Source organism: Alnus glutinosa, chromosome 8 (assembly GCF_958979055.1).
Source record: "Alnus glutinosa chromosome 8, dhAlnGlut1.1, whole genome shotgun sequence".
NCBI classification, from domain to species: Eukaryota; Viridiplantae; Streptophyta; class Magnoliopsida; order Fagales; family Betulaceae; genus Alnus; species Alnus glutinosa.
Window position 1 is genome coordinate 4496806 of NC_084893.1, and position 13673 is coordinate 4510478.

At 39.5% G+C, this 13673-nt stretch overlaps 3 protein-coding genes across 3 annotated transcripts; 2 read left to right on the forward strand and 1 right to left on the reverse strand.

The window, feature by feature from the left end:
* The first annotated feature begins 332 nt into the window (after window positions 1–332).
* On the forward strand, window positions 333–2442 carry LOC133874894 (U-box domain-containing protein 38-like). The gene has a single exon (XM_062312788.1). It carries the CDS (start codon window positions 543–545, stop codon window positions 2145–2147), a length of 1605 nt encoding a protein of 534 aa, XP_062168772.1. The 5' UTR covers window positions 333–542; the 3' UTR covers window positions 2148–2442.
* Window positions 2443–5085: 2643 nt separating this feature from the next.
* Window positions 5086–7876, forward strand: LOC133875387 (putative DNA glycosylase At3g47830). The gene is made up of 4 exons (XM_062313509.1): window positions 5086–5717; window positions 6063–6263; window positions 7330–7386; window positions 7455–7876. The coding sequence occupies exons 1-4, from the start codon at window positions 5322–5324 to the stop codon at window positions 7683–7685; spliced, it is 885 nt and encodes a 294-aa protein (XP_062169493.1). The 5' UTR covers window positions 5086–5321; the 3' UTR covers window positions 7686–7876.
* Window positions 7877–10409: 2533 nt separating this feature from the next.
* On the reverse strand, window positions 10410–12022 carry LOC133875122 (peroxidase 65-like). Its single transcript, XM_062313128.1, has 2 exons — window positions 11583–12022; window positions 10410–11248 (listed from the first exon to the last, which is right to left on the reverse strand). The coding sequence occupies exons 1-2, from the start codon at window positions 11857–11859 to the stop codon at window positions 10548–10550; spliced, it is 978 nt and encodes a 325-aa protein (XP_062169112.1). The 5' UTR covers window positions 11860–12022; the 3' UTR covers window positions 10410–10547.
* Window positions 12023–13673: the final 1651 nt, after the last annotated feature.

The window sequence follows — 13673 nt, forward strand, 5'->3', positions numbered from 1 at the left end:
GTTATAGAAAAATTTAATAAATGGCATTGCTCTTTAAATGGTGTTCAATCATCAATGTTCACAATGGCATGTCATTGATGTAAAAAATCCAAAATAAAGCCTTTTTCTTTTGGTGAGTAGTAAAATTAAAGCCTTCTCTTTACCTTTGTTATTTAATTGACCGGCCAATGTAATAGAAAATAAAAAATAAAATAAAAATAAAAAGACAGTCAAATATCGGCTGCTTAAAGTGTAACTATTATAAACTGCCACAAGTTGCCCAAAACAAATTAAGAAAGAAAGTCGTTAAGCACTTAAAAGCAACTAATCTCAATCTTCAACTGTTAATTAACAATTAACAAAGTCCCATAACCACTCTTCCTCACCAAGACCCGGTCCACAGACTCCACACGATTCTAATTTCTATTCGACCTGAAAAGTCCATCGCTCACCACCAACATGCTCTCTTCCCAGAATCCCTCATCCGCTCTGTCCAAACCCTCGCGCTAAAGAATATAAAACTATTGAGGGAATCCAGAGAGGAGATAAAGAGAGAAAACCCGATGGTTGGGAATGGGAAGCACAGGTGGAAAATCTCGTTCCACCGCTCTAACTCGAAGCCAATGGAGCCCAAGCAACCCGTCAAGGAATTCCTATGCCCCATTTCCGGCTCCCTCATGTATGACCCGGTCGTCGTCTCCTCGGGTCAAACCTTCGAGCGCGTGTCCGTACAGGTGTGCCGGGACCTGGGGTACTCACCCAAGCTGGAGGACGGGTCGAGACCCGATTTCACGGCCGTGATTCAGAACATCGCCATCAGATCGACGATCCTTAGCTGGTGCGAGAGCTCTGGTACGGAGCACCCGAGGGCACCGGATTACAGCTCCGTGGAGAGGATTGTCCGTACGGAAATGGCGGCGGAGCAGGAGAAGAGGTCGCAGGAGATTAGGGTTTCCGAGAGGGAGTTGCTGAAGGGTGTGGCGGATAAACCGCAGGTGATTTTCTCGCACGCGGCGACCGAGTTGGGCCACCGAGTCAACCACTTCTACTCGAGCTCGTCGGAGGAATCGGTGGTCATAGGGGCGAGTCCGGCCACCCCTTTGCCTCTCGCGACTCGGCCCTTGTGCTACGCGTCATCATCGTCTTCTTCCGAAATTGTAGAGAGCGAAACGCAAACCCAAACCATAAACCCTAGCTCTTCCACTCCGGAGGAGGACCAATTCCTTCTGAAACTGAAGAGCCCCGAGGTGTTCGAGCAAGAAGAGGCCGTGGTCTGGCTGAGAAAGCTCACTAGGACCAGAGAGGACCTCAGGGTCTCTCTCTGCACCCCTCGGCTGCTCTCCGCCGTCCGATACTTAATCTTGTCCAAATACGCTACCGTACAGACCAACGCCATCGCGTTGTTGGTGAACCTGTCTCTGGAGAAGCTCAATAAGGTCCAGATCGTACGGTTAGGATTCGTCCCCCTCCTAATCGACGCGCTGAGGGGCGGATTCGCTGATTCGCAGGAGCACGCGGCCGGTGCGCTCTTCAGCCTAGCGTTAGAAGACGACAATAAGATGGCCATCGGAGTGCTAGGAGCTCTAGCGCCGCTAATGCACGCGCTGAGGTCGGAAAGCGAGCGGACCCGTCACGACTCGGCGCTGGCGCTGTACCACCTAACCCTGATCCAGAGCAACCGCGTGAAGCTCGTGAAACTCGGGGCCGTGCCGACGCTGCTGGCGATGGCGAAGAGTAGGAACTCGGCGAGCCGAGTGCTGTTGATCCTATGCAACCTCGCGGTGTGCGCGGAGGGGAAGTCGTCAATGCTGGACGGGAACGCGGTGGAGTGTCTGGTGGGGCTGCTGAGGACGGGGGACGACGGGGCGGTGGATTCGGAGGCGGCGAGGGAGAACTGCGTGGCTGCGCTGTACGCGCTGAGTCAGGGTAGCATGAGGTTCAGGGGGCTAGCCAAGGAGGCGAGGGCGGCGGAGGTGCTGAGGGAGATAGAAGAGCTAGGGAGCGAGAGGGCGAGGCCTAAAGCCAAGAGGATATTGCAGATGATGAGGGGGAGAGAGGAGGAGGAGGCGGCGGCGAATGAGGACTGGGAAGGGGTTTTGAACTCCGGTGTTGGCGCGGGTCGCACTCGGTACCGAGTTGGGTACGGTCCGAACTCGACCACCTTCTGATTTTTCTTGTAATTATTTTTGTTCAGTCAAAGCTAGAAAAATAAGAAAAAAAGAAAGTGTAGTAATTATTGGTGAACAGAGGGGATTGAGGTTGACTGGGTACTTATTTGTCTGGAGCTAAATATGTGGGGGATTTTTGGTGGTAGGAAATATTCATGCTCTTTTTATTTTTTCTTTGTTTTTGGGGGGGCTTATATGGGTTTTTCTTGTGATATTTGATCATTTTCATTGTTTATATTAAGGTTCTTTTGACTATGTAAATAGTAAATTTTGGAAGGGATGTTCTGACGGTACACATGTGGGATTTAGTTTTGATTGGCCTCTCTGATTTTGGGTAATGACATATATATATATATATATATATATTTCATTTTCTTTTTCCCCCGTTTCTGTTGCGGCCATGTGAGTTAGGTCCTGACTCATATGGGCTTTTGTGATATTTTTGTGCAAATTTTTTATTTATTTTTTTTTAATTGTGAATGTGTACATAATAAATTTGTTGAAAGGATGTTGTGATGGTACATGTGGGAAAAGGATTAGTATTGCTCGGCTTTTCTGATTTTGTTTGGGTTATGGAATATGACTGTGAAAGATACCTTTTCTTTTCTCCTTTTTCTGATGGGGCCATGAAAGATCTTTTTCTAGTACGGAAAATGAAGCAAGAGCGCTGGAAAACTATCATTTCTGTAAATTATTTCGTTTATGCTTTTAGGAATGGTTGAATGAAAAATGCCTGTTTATATGTTGTCTGTTTTGCTGATGCCTGCAAGTGCATGTTGTCCTGCAACCCAAATGTAGTTTTAAAACTTTGATATGGATTTGCTTTTTAAGATTTTGTTCACCATTGATATGGTGGATTTTCTTTTTCCCAAACGTTAAAGATTGTCGGAATTTTCGGTGGCCGCTTGTTCTATGTTTTATTTTGAGTACACGGTTAGATTCTATAAAATATAATTTGAACCATTAAACAGCTTTTGTCCATTTCACTTGAAATAGAAATGATATTGTTTCATCATCCATATTTTGTCTTTTGTTTCATTTTAGAGTGTCTCAAAATAATTTTCTTTTTGAAAAGTCAATCGGCTAACTTGCATTGCCACCTTCATTTAAGAAAGAGAGCTTTTAAAGTGAAAAATGAATTAATTTAAAGGATTTGGATTCGGGGTATTGATAGGTGCCATACATCTTTCCTGAGTCGTTCATTTAAAATGAACAACCCAAATTGTGACACCAATGCTAAAAAATAATATAAAGACGATGGTTTAAGTAGGTGTTGAGGTGGTCGAACAACCCAAAGCGACGGGTCGTACACCCTCAAAACGGCCATCATCGAGGGTGGTCGATGGACCCAAAGAAGGCCACCTTGAAGGGTTCTGAGAGTGGTGCAACCACCTCCGAACCACCTTTTGGGTGGACGTCACCCCAACCCTCATATGGATTTATGGTCCATATGAAATATATTGGACGATGTAATTCCTAGCCGGATCTCAGTCCCAATTTAAAATGGTCGTCATGTTATGCAAACAGATCTAAATAAATGAGCTCAACCCATCTTCTGTAATGATCGATCTCTTCCTCCCTTTGCTTCCATAAACCGTGTATTGATGAATGTTCAGATGATAAGGAATCTCAAGCAAAGGATAAGCTTAGGAGTTAGCCTTTTATAGTCCGTTCCTCTTCAACTTTTGTAATTACATTTTTTAAATCATATTTACATGTATATAATGAATACACAGCTCTCCAACTTGTGTGAAGAGCCTACGACATTTTTCCAACCATTGATTTACACTTTCATTGTATCAAAGCAACAAGTGGTACTCTTGCCATTGCTCATAAATCTAATACTCTTCCTATTTTTCAGTTCCTTTCAATTGCATGTTAAAAGACAATTTAATCGAAAAATCAAACTGATTGGGGTGGTGAATACTCACTTACAAAACGACGTAGTTGATATAGAAAAAAAATCATCGTGTCCAGGGACGGCCTGCCCCCCCTCTCCACAATTTCCTAAAAAAAAAAAAATTATTAGGTATAATTTTTTTTTTCTAAAAAATTAAAAAATATAAGGTAAAAATAAAAATTTAGTTTATTTGGCCCCTACCAAAATTTTTTTTTTAACCATTGGCCCCTACCCATAAAAACTTCTGGCTCCATCCCTGATCGTGTCGTAGAAACTGGTCTGTCCCTCTGGCTCCTTTCCCAAACTTCGATGCCTTCTTGTCCAACATTTCCCCATTTTCAAAAGCTTCTTTGGGCGAGCTCCTGACTATTCAATATTGCTTCGTGTTTTTGGTCGTGAGTGTTGGAAGGCCAACACTCACAGATTGCAATTTCGATCTCATAAACATGTGTTTCTTGGTTTCAGTCCCTACCACAAAGGCTGTAAATGACGTGACCGAAGCACCAGGAAAATCATATGTTATCATCTCTCGCCATCTCATTTTTCAATGAAAAATGTCTATTTAATATCGGTTGAAACTTTATAGAGAGTATATCGATGAAATTTAAATCTTAGAAAAGGATTTGATAAAAAGTCATAATTCATAGACTTATGGAATAGTTTTTCCTACATTCTATTTGATTTTCATGACAACAAATAAAAAATAACAAAAAAACCGATTTGGGTGACTGTTGAGGTTGTTTGGTTTGGTTAGTTTAGCTATTCTCAATGGCTAATTGGAGGTGGTCGAACCATCTTCTTGATTAAAAAAAGTGGTTCGGTCACCCTCAATGCCCAACTGAATCATTCCCTTACCCAAACGTTACATAATTTGAGAGTGGTTGAACCATCCGTTAACCTCGAAATGGTTAGACTACCCAACAATTACTTAAATCCCTTTTTGTTTATTTGTCGTTTCAATTTAGACCGTTTATTTAAAATGAACGATCTAATTGGACTATTTGAAAAGAGCCGTCCAAATAAAATGAATTGAACCGAATATTGCAATAGATTACAACATCGGATCTTCATCGTTAGATGTCTAACAATCTTGTTATTTGGATGCAAGCAATTAACGGTCAAATCCCCTTGCCCGAACTACTGCCCTTCGGCATCCAATTGCAGTGGAATCCTATTGGAGAGCCCGCGTCAAGAAAGACAACAGCATCTCCAATCTGCGTACAGTTGAATCGAAACTTCAAGACAAACAAATCAAGCAAGCAAAGAGCAGAAAAATGCAGAAATCCCGCAAAAGAAAGCAGCCCGAGCTTAATCCCCTGCCACAGTCTCGAACCAAACCAGGTAGAGCCACCGTTTGCCTCAACAAACCCACCAACGACCCGTATCCGACCCACCCACGGCCCACCCCGGAGGAATGCCGAGCCGTGCGGGACGACCTCTTGGTCCTCCATGGCTTCCCCCAAGAGTTCGCCAAGTACCGCAGACAAAGACCAACGTCTCCTGATGATGAAACTCATGGTTTTCCGAAACCGGAGCCATTAGACGGGGATGCCCTGGAGGAGAGCGTTTTGGACGGTTTGGTTAAAACTGTGCTCTCGCAGAACACTACGGAAGTTAATTCTCAGAGGGCTTTTGACTCTCTCAAGTCTGCCTTTCCCACTTGGGAAGATGTATGTATGCTTTTTCTGGTTTGAGTTTTTCAATTTGTTTTTGGCTTGGTGGGCAATGGGCGTGGATGAATTTGGAACATTGGGGTAGATTTTTGTGTTTTTTGAACTTGCATTATTATGGGTTTTGTTTGTTTTGATTTGATTTTCTCTAGTTTTGTTTTAAGGGCTTTAGTAAATCAGAGTAAAAATTTTTAGCTTTTGGCATAATGGTTGGGTGTTTGTGGACTAATATTTTCAAGGGTCATATTTGGGCTTGATGGGTCTTGATGAATTCCTAGGTGGATATGGGTGTTTTTGGAGCAACTTTTGCTATGGTTTTGAATGATGCTCATGTGTTTGTTCAAGGTCCTTTCGGCTGAATCCAAATGTATAGAGAATGCTATAAGATGTGGAGGTTTAGCCCCGACCAAGGCGTCTTGCATTAAGAATATATTGAGTTGTTTGCTTGAGAAAAAAGGCAAATTATGCTTGGAGTACTTGCGAGATTTGTCGGTTGATGAAATTAAGGCTGAGCTCTCGCAATTCAAAGGAATTGGCCCCAAAACGGTAATCATTCTTTTGATGATCCTTCCGAATGCATCGTGGTTGCATGTGTTGAAACCTTCCTAGCTTTAAGAGCATCGGAAGCCTGTTGCTATTTTTAATAGGAATGTATTAGATGGCTTATTAATGCTTTCATGCCAGTTTTTGCTCCTGTTTGTTGTGTTTTTTTCAGTGGCGTTCATCAAGATGGAATGTGCACATTTACTTGTAACTGAAATTTTCCAGTGTAAAAAAACTCAAGCACTTGTTTTGTCCTAGCTTAGCTGCATTTTTGCAAGATATTAAATGGTATTTTTCATCTCTGGACATGTGCTTTACATTAAAATTTTCATTAAGTCACCCAATTTTAGATCACATCCAGTGATGTTACTTTCTGAAATTATAATGTTATGATTCTTAAATTCAATGGTTTAAGGAAGCATCCTCTAGGCGGGGCGGGGGGGGGGGGGGGAAGGTAAGACTCACGCTTTTTAGCGTTGAGTGCCTTGGGGGGTTTTGGGGCTTTGTTATTTTGTGGGTTTTGGGTTTGAGGGCTTGTCAAGTGTGGGATTTGTGGGTGTTCTTACTGTATCATTTGGGTTTCTTCTGCTCGTTTGGAGTCTCTTGTGTATGCTGCTTGTGTACTTAAGGACCCCTTACGCTTTTTAATAAATTACTTATAAAAAATGGTTTAAGGAATTTGTACGTTTAGTGTCTTTTTAAGAGTTGTCTCGGGGAATGCAAATTAAATGTTGCAAAAGTTATTTTATAAAAATTAATATACTTATTTGTTCTATTCGAAAATTGACAAAATTACAAAACAAATAATGTAATCTATAAACTTATTTCTACTAATTAGAATCCACTAACCCCAAAAAGAAAAGGTTGGACTGGTAGAATCCTACAATTGAGTGCATAACAAACTATAGCAGATATAGTCGGCAGTTTACAGCTATCAGATGATAATAGTTTCTAATTCAGTAATATCTTGTGCTCTTTTAAAACCTTATATTTACACACACACACGACAGATTTATTTATTTTTTCTCCCAATTGCATCGGAATTTCCTAATTGTGGAATGGATAATAGGTGGCTTGTGTGTTGATGTTCCATCTCCAGCAAGATGATTTTCCAGTGGACACACATGTGAGTACTATGTTTCCCGTACTGCTTTTGTTCTGTGGAATTCTCGTGATACTCGAATGTTTATGCAGGTGTTTGAGATTGCAAAGGCCATTGGTTGGGTACCAGCTCTGGCTGACAGGAACAAGACATATCTTCATCTCAATAAAAAGATCCCGAATGAACTCAAGTTTGATTTGAATTGTCTCCTGTATACACATGGTAAACTCTGCCATAGATGCACCAAGAGAGTGGCTAAGCAGCAAAGAAAGGAATCCCATGATAGCTCCTGTCCTCTATTAAATTACTGCAAGAACTCTTAATCTGAAACCAGTTAACAACTTCAATTAAAGGTTTTTAATCTGAAAACCTCGCTTGATCCTGTTCTGCCTTTTCTTTTCCTTCTTCCCTTGTTTGTTCGTGGGCCAGGGGGTAGTTCTTTGGTTGATCATTAGGAGGATTTGTGCAGGTGATGTGTAGGTTCTACTTTGATATAACATGAAATGTGGTGATATGTCCCGTATAACACTGCACCTGCATTCACAATGCATTTTTACCCATGATATCCCCCTTTGATTTGACATTTGAAGTGTTTCAAATGTTTTCAACATGAGTAATGCTATTTAGTAGACTGTTATACGACTTTCATACAACTGAGATGACATGGCAGTAAAAATTAGCATTTGGATTATCAAGGGCCTGTAAAAAGAAAAAAATCAATGACTAATTTTGACTGCCATGTCATCCTAGTCGTATAATAGTTTACTAAATAGTATTTCTCTTTTAGAAAACATTCTTATTTGGCTTTTTGTCCGAAAGTTTCAACTGTGGTTCCTGTTGTCCCAAATTAAAATAACTTTCAAGTGCAAAAGCTTTTTTAAACCCATCTGATTACAAAGCTTATTGACTTGATTTGTGCAAATCAACGTTTTTGGGCATAAAATATTGTGCTTGCATGGTTTACAAAGATATTCCCAGATCTTCTTGTGACCTTAGTAAATACTCTTACGTCAGTATCCACTTCCATCCCCCCCTTTGTTAAGCAATATCTCCATCCCAAATTTCTTGGTATACCAAGTTACATTAGCTGCGTGTTGAGGAGGCAAGTAGCTGCAGTGTCACAGAATTTATCATGAGCATGCATGTACAGACCTGAAAGGACTGATCATTTAGAAATTAGGGCTTTCCCTCTAGCTGGCACAGCATCGCATTTTGATTGTTGGTGTTAAATTGAATGATTTTAAGCTAATCCCTTTTGATTATCCCGTTAGCGATTTATAATGCCTCATCAAAATTGCATGTGAAATGCTGAACTGCTTGAAGATCATATATTCCTTAAACAAAGATGTAAGCCTATATCTCTTTAATGTGGAAAATTTGATGCTTGTCTGTTAAAAAGGCATAGCCCTGATCCTGTGATGCATGGCATCTACCTAATTATTGTTCTCGTAACTTATTTTGTTTAACTGACTCTTTTAACACATTTATCCTGTTCTTAACATGAAAAAAATACTTGTTGGATGAAACTACATCAGTGCACCGAAAGCAGTTTTCTGTAAAAGGTAAAGAGGCAAAACTTGTAGCAGGTATCCTAGATATTAGTTTCAGAGATATGGAAAACAATATGTTACAAACTTTGCTGCCTCTAATTTATGCTTTCATAGATGGACAAGAATGATGGCTTCTGTTCTGATAACCACAAGGAGGTGGAAAAGCTCAAATTCTTTGGCTTCTAGGTGAATCATCATGCCAAGGGTGAGAAATATTTGAGAAAATCAGAAAGGCAGGAAAGTTTAAGTTTCTCTTGACAAAATTTTGTCAAAGATAGAGAAAATGTGAAAGGAGAAAATTTTAAGAATAATGCTACAGACTACAATCTCATCCCACCCGCATCTCAGTAGGCTGATGAGGCGGTATCCACCAATCCTTGGATCAGGTCATTGTTAAACCAAATTAAAAAAAAATAAAAGGGTGATAGGCACTGCTATATCAGCCTTGTGAGATAGGAGTGAGATGATGGTGTATCAGAGCAGAAGTGTGAATGTGAATTCTTTTCTTTTCTTTTTCTCAAGGAGTTTTAAAGCTCACTAGCGTTGGGAGGTCCCAAAATGCTCGTAAGGAGAGGCTAAAGAAGAAAAAGATGCAGCTTCAAGGAAAGGGGCTTAATTTCAATAGCTATGGCTAGTATTTGAATAAAAAGCTTGTGCTAGACAAGTAGTCATCAAACCTGCTTCGCCATCATATTTTTCAAGGAAAACTATCAGAGCATATGTATTCAATTTAGGGCTTGCTCAACAACCAGGCATATGCACCTCCTCCAGAAGTGCGTGTTATATATTCCAAAATCTATGCTTGTCCTTCTCCCTTGCTTCCAAAATGGAAGAAATGGGTAAAAATAAAGATATTATATTGAATCTTATGAGAAGTTTCCAGGAAGGTAGACCGATTATTCCACTACATTATCTTCACTACATTCCTTAATCATAAGTCATCTTTTTTCATTCAAAATAAACTGGAAATGTGCACTTGGGCATCATAAATTGATTGTGCGTGGAGGTACCTAAATTGATTGTGCTTCGAGATCATGTAATGCTTATTGGGCATCATAAGTTGTGACCTGTAAACTGGGGTGGAATAACGTTGGAGCTTCTTTTTTTTTTTGAGAGGGGGGGGGGGGGGGGGGGGGGGGGGTAAATGTAGATGTCAGTTTAATATATTGAGTTTAGTTTAGAGGATATCATTTTCTTAAAAGAAGAAAGAAAGAGGAGGAGAGAGAATCCATTCATTCATCTTTTGTCAAGCAATCCAATAAACAACAAACTCGGAAAAAGAAATTCTCAATTGAGAGACCACAAATTTAAACTCACCGATAAAATTAAATTACAATCTTGACAAACACTCCTTCCTTTCCAGATGAAAAGGAAAATCCTTTCTCTTCTTTCATCATTCAAAATCTTAAACGATAGAACATTCATATAAAAAAAATAAAAAATACAAACTTCTATAGGAAATATTATAGTCAATGAACGTGTCATAATCATCATCATGAAGCACATCAACTGGATCATCATATCACCATAAAAAAATATTCTTTTCAAAACAGAAGAAAAATGAAGTTAAGAAAAACTTAAAAATTAAATTAAATTACGCTTTATGTCATTCATGGTTATTGAAACAAGAACACTCTATGTCTTTAGAAAGTTGAATGCGTCGCACTTGTGCCTCACCTCTCCCTTCCAACCAGTCTTGATACCGTAAACGCCAAGCTTCTCCATTGCATACGAAAAAGTCTCGAAGAATGCTGTTTGGTTCAAAGCATACAAATCGACGATTGGCTTTGTCCTACGGTGCTTAACAAGTGCATGATCCGAAGCCAAGAGCCCCAATCCCCTCTGAAGATTTCGGAAGTACATGTTGTCGAACTTGCCGGGGGTCATCACGTCGTTGAAAGCAGACATTGAATGGTCTTTGGTGTAGTTTGCACAAGTCTTCTTCAACGCATCGGCGAACTTGGAATATATTTCTGGGTCAGTCGAGCTGGTCTTGTTGTAATGGAAAATCCTATCCGCGAATTCCTTGCAGTGAGTGAATCCAATGGTGTGTGATCCACTTAGAGCAACCATTTCTTGTAATGTAAACCCTTTGGAGACAAACATTTTGATGATTTGATTCACGGACATGTTCGGTCGTGGAATGTTTCCTTCTACTCGTGATGCTTGTGACACAAGGCCATCTTTTCGGCCGAGGAGGACTTTGTAGTAAGGACCGCCAACCATGGTAATAAGGTCACGTGTAGCTTGAGCGAGGATGTCGGAGCAGGAGACGATGCCCGGGCAAGCGAGCTCGAGGGCAGTCTTCACTCGAACAATGAGGTCAAAGGCATCTCCTGCAAAGCCAAACTAGGATTTTAGATGTGAGAAAAAACAAAATATGTAAAGAAGTAAAAGCTTGATTTTGAATGTTTTGAAAGTGTCTCGTAGTGAATTTTTTGTGTACGTTGTTTAGTTAAGTGGGCCGCTTCCAATCTTATTTTTGAAAGCATTCTCGTAGAATTTTTTATTTTCTCTTCTATTCGGATTAGAAGAAATTGGAAAGTTCCTCCCTGGTTGCCTTTTCCCACATTCAATTAAAAAAAAAATAAAAAAATAAAAAAAAATTATAGAGGTATTTTTTTAAAAAAAACTTAAAAATATTTTGGAGCCAATTCCACCCCTGATCACCTGAGAGGGAGAGGTTGAGGTCAGCGTCACGCTCGGCCTTGTTGAAGGAATTGGAGGAGATGAGGACAGAGGCATCGCAGCCATCGACCACGCAATCATGGAAGAAGGCACGGAGGGTGCCTGCGGCGGTGGTGGGGTTGGAGATTTGTTTGCTGGTGACTGTTTCGCGCATGATTTTGTCGAAGTCTGGGCATGTTTTCTTGTAGTAGTTGACAGAGAGCTTGGCTTCTGAGAAGGAAATGGAGAGGAAGAGAATGAAAAGTAAAGGGAAAGCCATGGTGAAAGAGATTGAGAGGAAGAAGGGTGTGGAGACCGCTTGCTTCCTCTAGATTTCCTCAACAAAGAGAGGAAAGAGTAAAAAGGAGAGGGGGAGAATGTGGGGAGTTGTGGATGGGAGAGGTTTCAGGGGAAGGTTAATTTGTTTTGGTGTTGCCGGTGGCAGATCTTGTTGTAGGGGCCAAACTAAAAGATGACAAATATAATTTAAAACAACGACCTACGCTAAGACGATCCTTAGAAAAAAAAAAAAATGAATGTATAATTTTAAAACAAAAAGGAAAACCAATAATTATAAAATTATCTTATAATACAAATAATAGAAAAAAAAAATTCCACAGAGAGAGAGAGAGAGAGAGATTGAGAGATGCAAGGCCACAACTATACGTGAGACTCTCTCAAAAATTAAAAGTAAAACAAGATGTGTAGCTGTGCATGGGCCATTAACCAATTAGTTCAAAACCTTCCTTAGAAATTTTATTTTATTTTATTTATTTATTTTATTTTTTTAAATATCCCAAACAACCTATAAGGGACCCCTGCCCCATCAGGCCTACACGTGGCTCCGCCACTGGCTGTTCACTGTTGCGGCAAGAGAGAGAGAGAGAGAGAGAGCGGGAGGAAGAGAGAGGGATCGATTTTGTGTGTGATTGTTTTAGCTTGGGCGTGCTATTTATTTATTTATTTTTTTCCGCGTGTAATGGCTTTGTTTGAGTGTGTTTTTGGAGGATACGTGCTATATTTGCATGGTTTTAAATGTTGACTCTAATTTATTGTCATATTACTTCAGCTGTCAATTGTATAACAGTCTACTAAATAACATTATATTTTTACAATTTGTTTATAACTTGTTGACAAATGTCTGATTGGATATTTGGATGATGTTAAAATTATTTATGTAGTGGCTTGAGCATCTCCAACCACATGCATGGACAATCTTGCTAAATGATTTTGATTCTTGATTTTTTTTTTCTTCTTTACTTGTATTATTATTTCAACAGTAATGTATATATATATATTAGTGTTGGTGGTTTAATAAAGTTTGGTAGGATAAGTACTGTTGGAGGAAGTAAATTGTGGGCTTCCATGGTTGAGTGGACTAAAGAGCATATGAATAATTGGGAGCATTAGGCTCTTGGCCATAATGCATGACGAGTAATACTACATGTTATTTTTGTGTTTTTTGAAAAATGTTGTAATTTTTAAAATTATCGTTAAATTTCTAATATATTATTATTATATTTTAATCTAATAATGATTTTAAAAATTATATCATTTTTAAAGGAACACAAAAACAACATTTAGAATTACTCCATGCGTGACACTTTTAATTTTGCCTTTTGTTTAAGAGGAGTGTAATTGATATGGTAACGGACTCATTTATGAAATGATTTTTTTTTTTTAAAATAAATAAAAAAATGTAAGTGAAATAGAGATTGTTGATATGTATATAAATAATAAATATAAAAAGGTAAACTTTGCATTGGATAGATATTGTAGTTTGGGTGATTAATTTAACATAATTGGATTTAAACTAATTAAGATTTAACTTCCAAGTTAAATGATGTCTTAATATTATATGCTATTATAGTTTGCCTGAAAGATTGGACCATTAGCTCCATAAAGTCTTAGGCCGTGGAGTTGTGGGTGGTGCAGTAGTATGAATTTGTTAATAAAAACTTAATGTGGAAATCAAATTTTTAAAAGTTGGCGTGACAGTACCATGTATGATGCCATGTCAGCCAACTTGTTTTTTTTTTTTTTTTTAACAAAATAACTGGAACTACCATGCATTAACTGAAGGGGCTCGAAGGC

Bases quoted from the DNA above. Each gene is read 5' to 3' on its own strand.
- LOC133874894 (XM_062312788.1), top strand. From the start codon at position 543: ATGGTTGGGAATGGGAAGCACAGGTGGAAAATCTCGTTCCACCGCTCT.
- LOC133875122 (XM_062313128.1), bottom strand. From the start codon at position 11,859: ATGGCTTTCCCTTTACTTTTCATTCTCTTCCTCTCCATTTCCTTCTCA. The intron at 11,249-11,582 runs GTGATCAGGGGT...TTGGCTTTGCAG, and splicing joins CCTCAACCTCTCCCTCTCAG to GAGATGCCTTTGACCTCATT.
- LOC133875387 (XM_062313509.1), top strand. From the start codon at position 5,322: ATGCAGAAATCCCGCAAAAGAAAGCAGCCCGAGCTTAATCCCCTGCCA. The intron at 5,718-6,062 runs GTATGTATGCTT...TGTTTGTTCAAG, and splicing joins CCTTTCCCACTTGGGAAGAT to GTCCTTTCGGCTGAATCCAA. The intron at 6,264-7,329 runs GTAATCATTCTT...AATGGATAATAG, and splicing joins AAGGAATTGGCCCCAAAACG to GTGGCTTGTGTGTTGATGTT.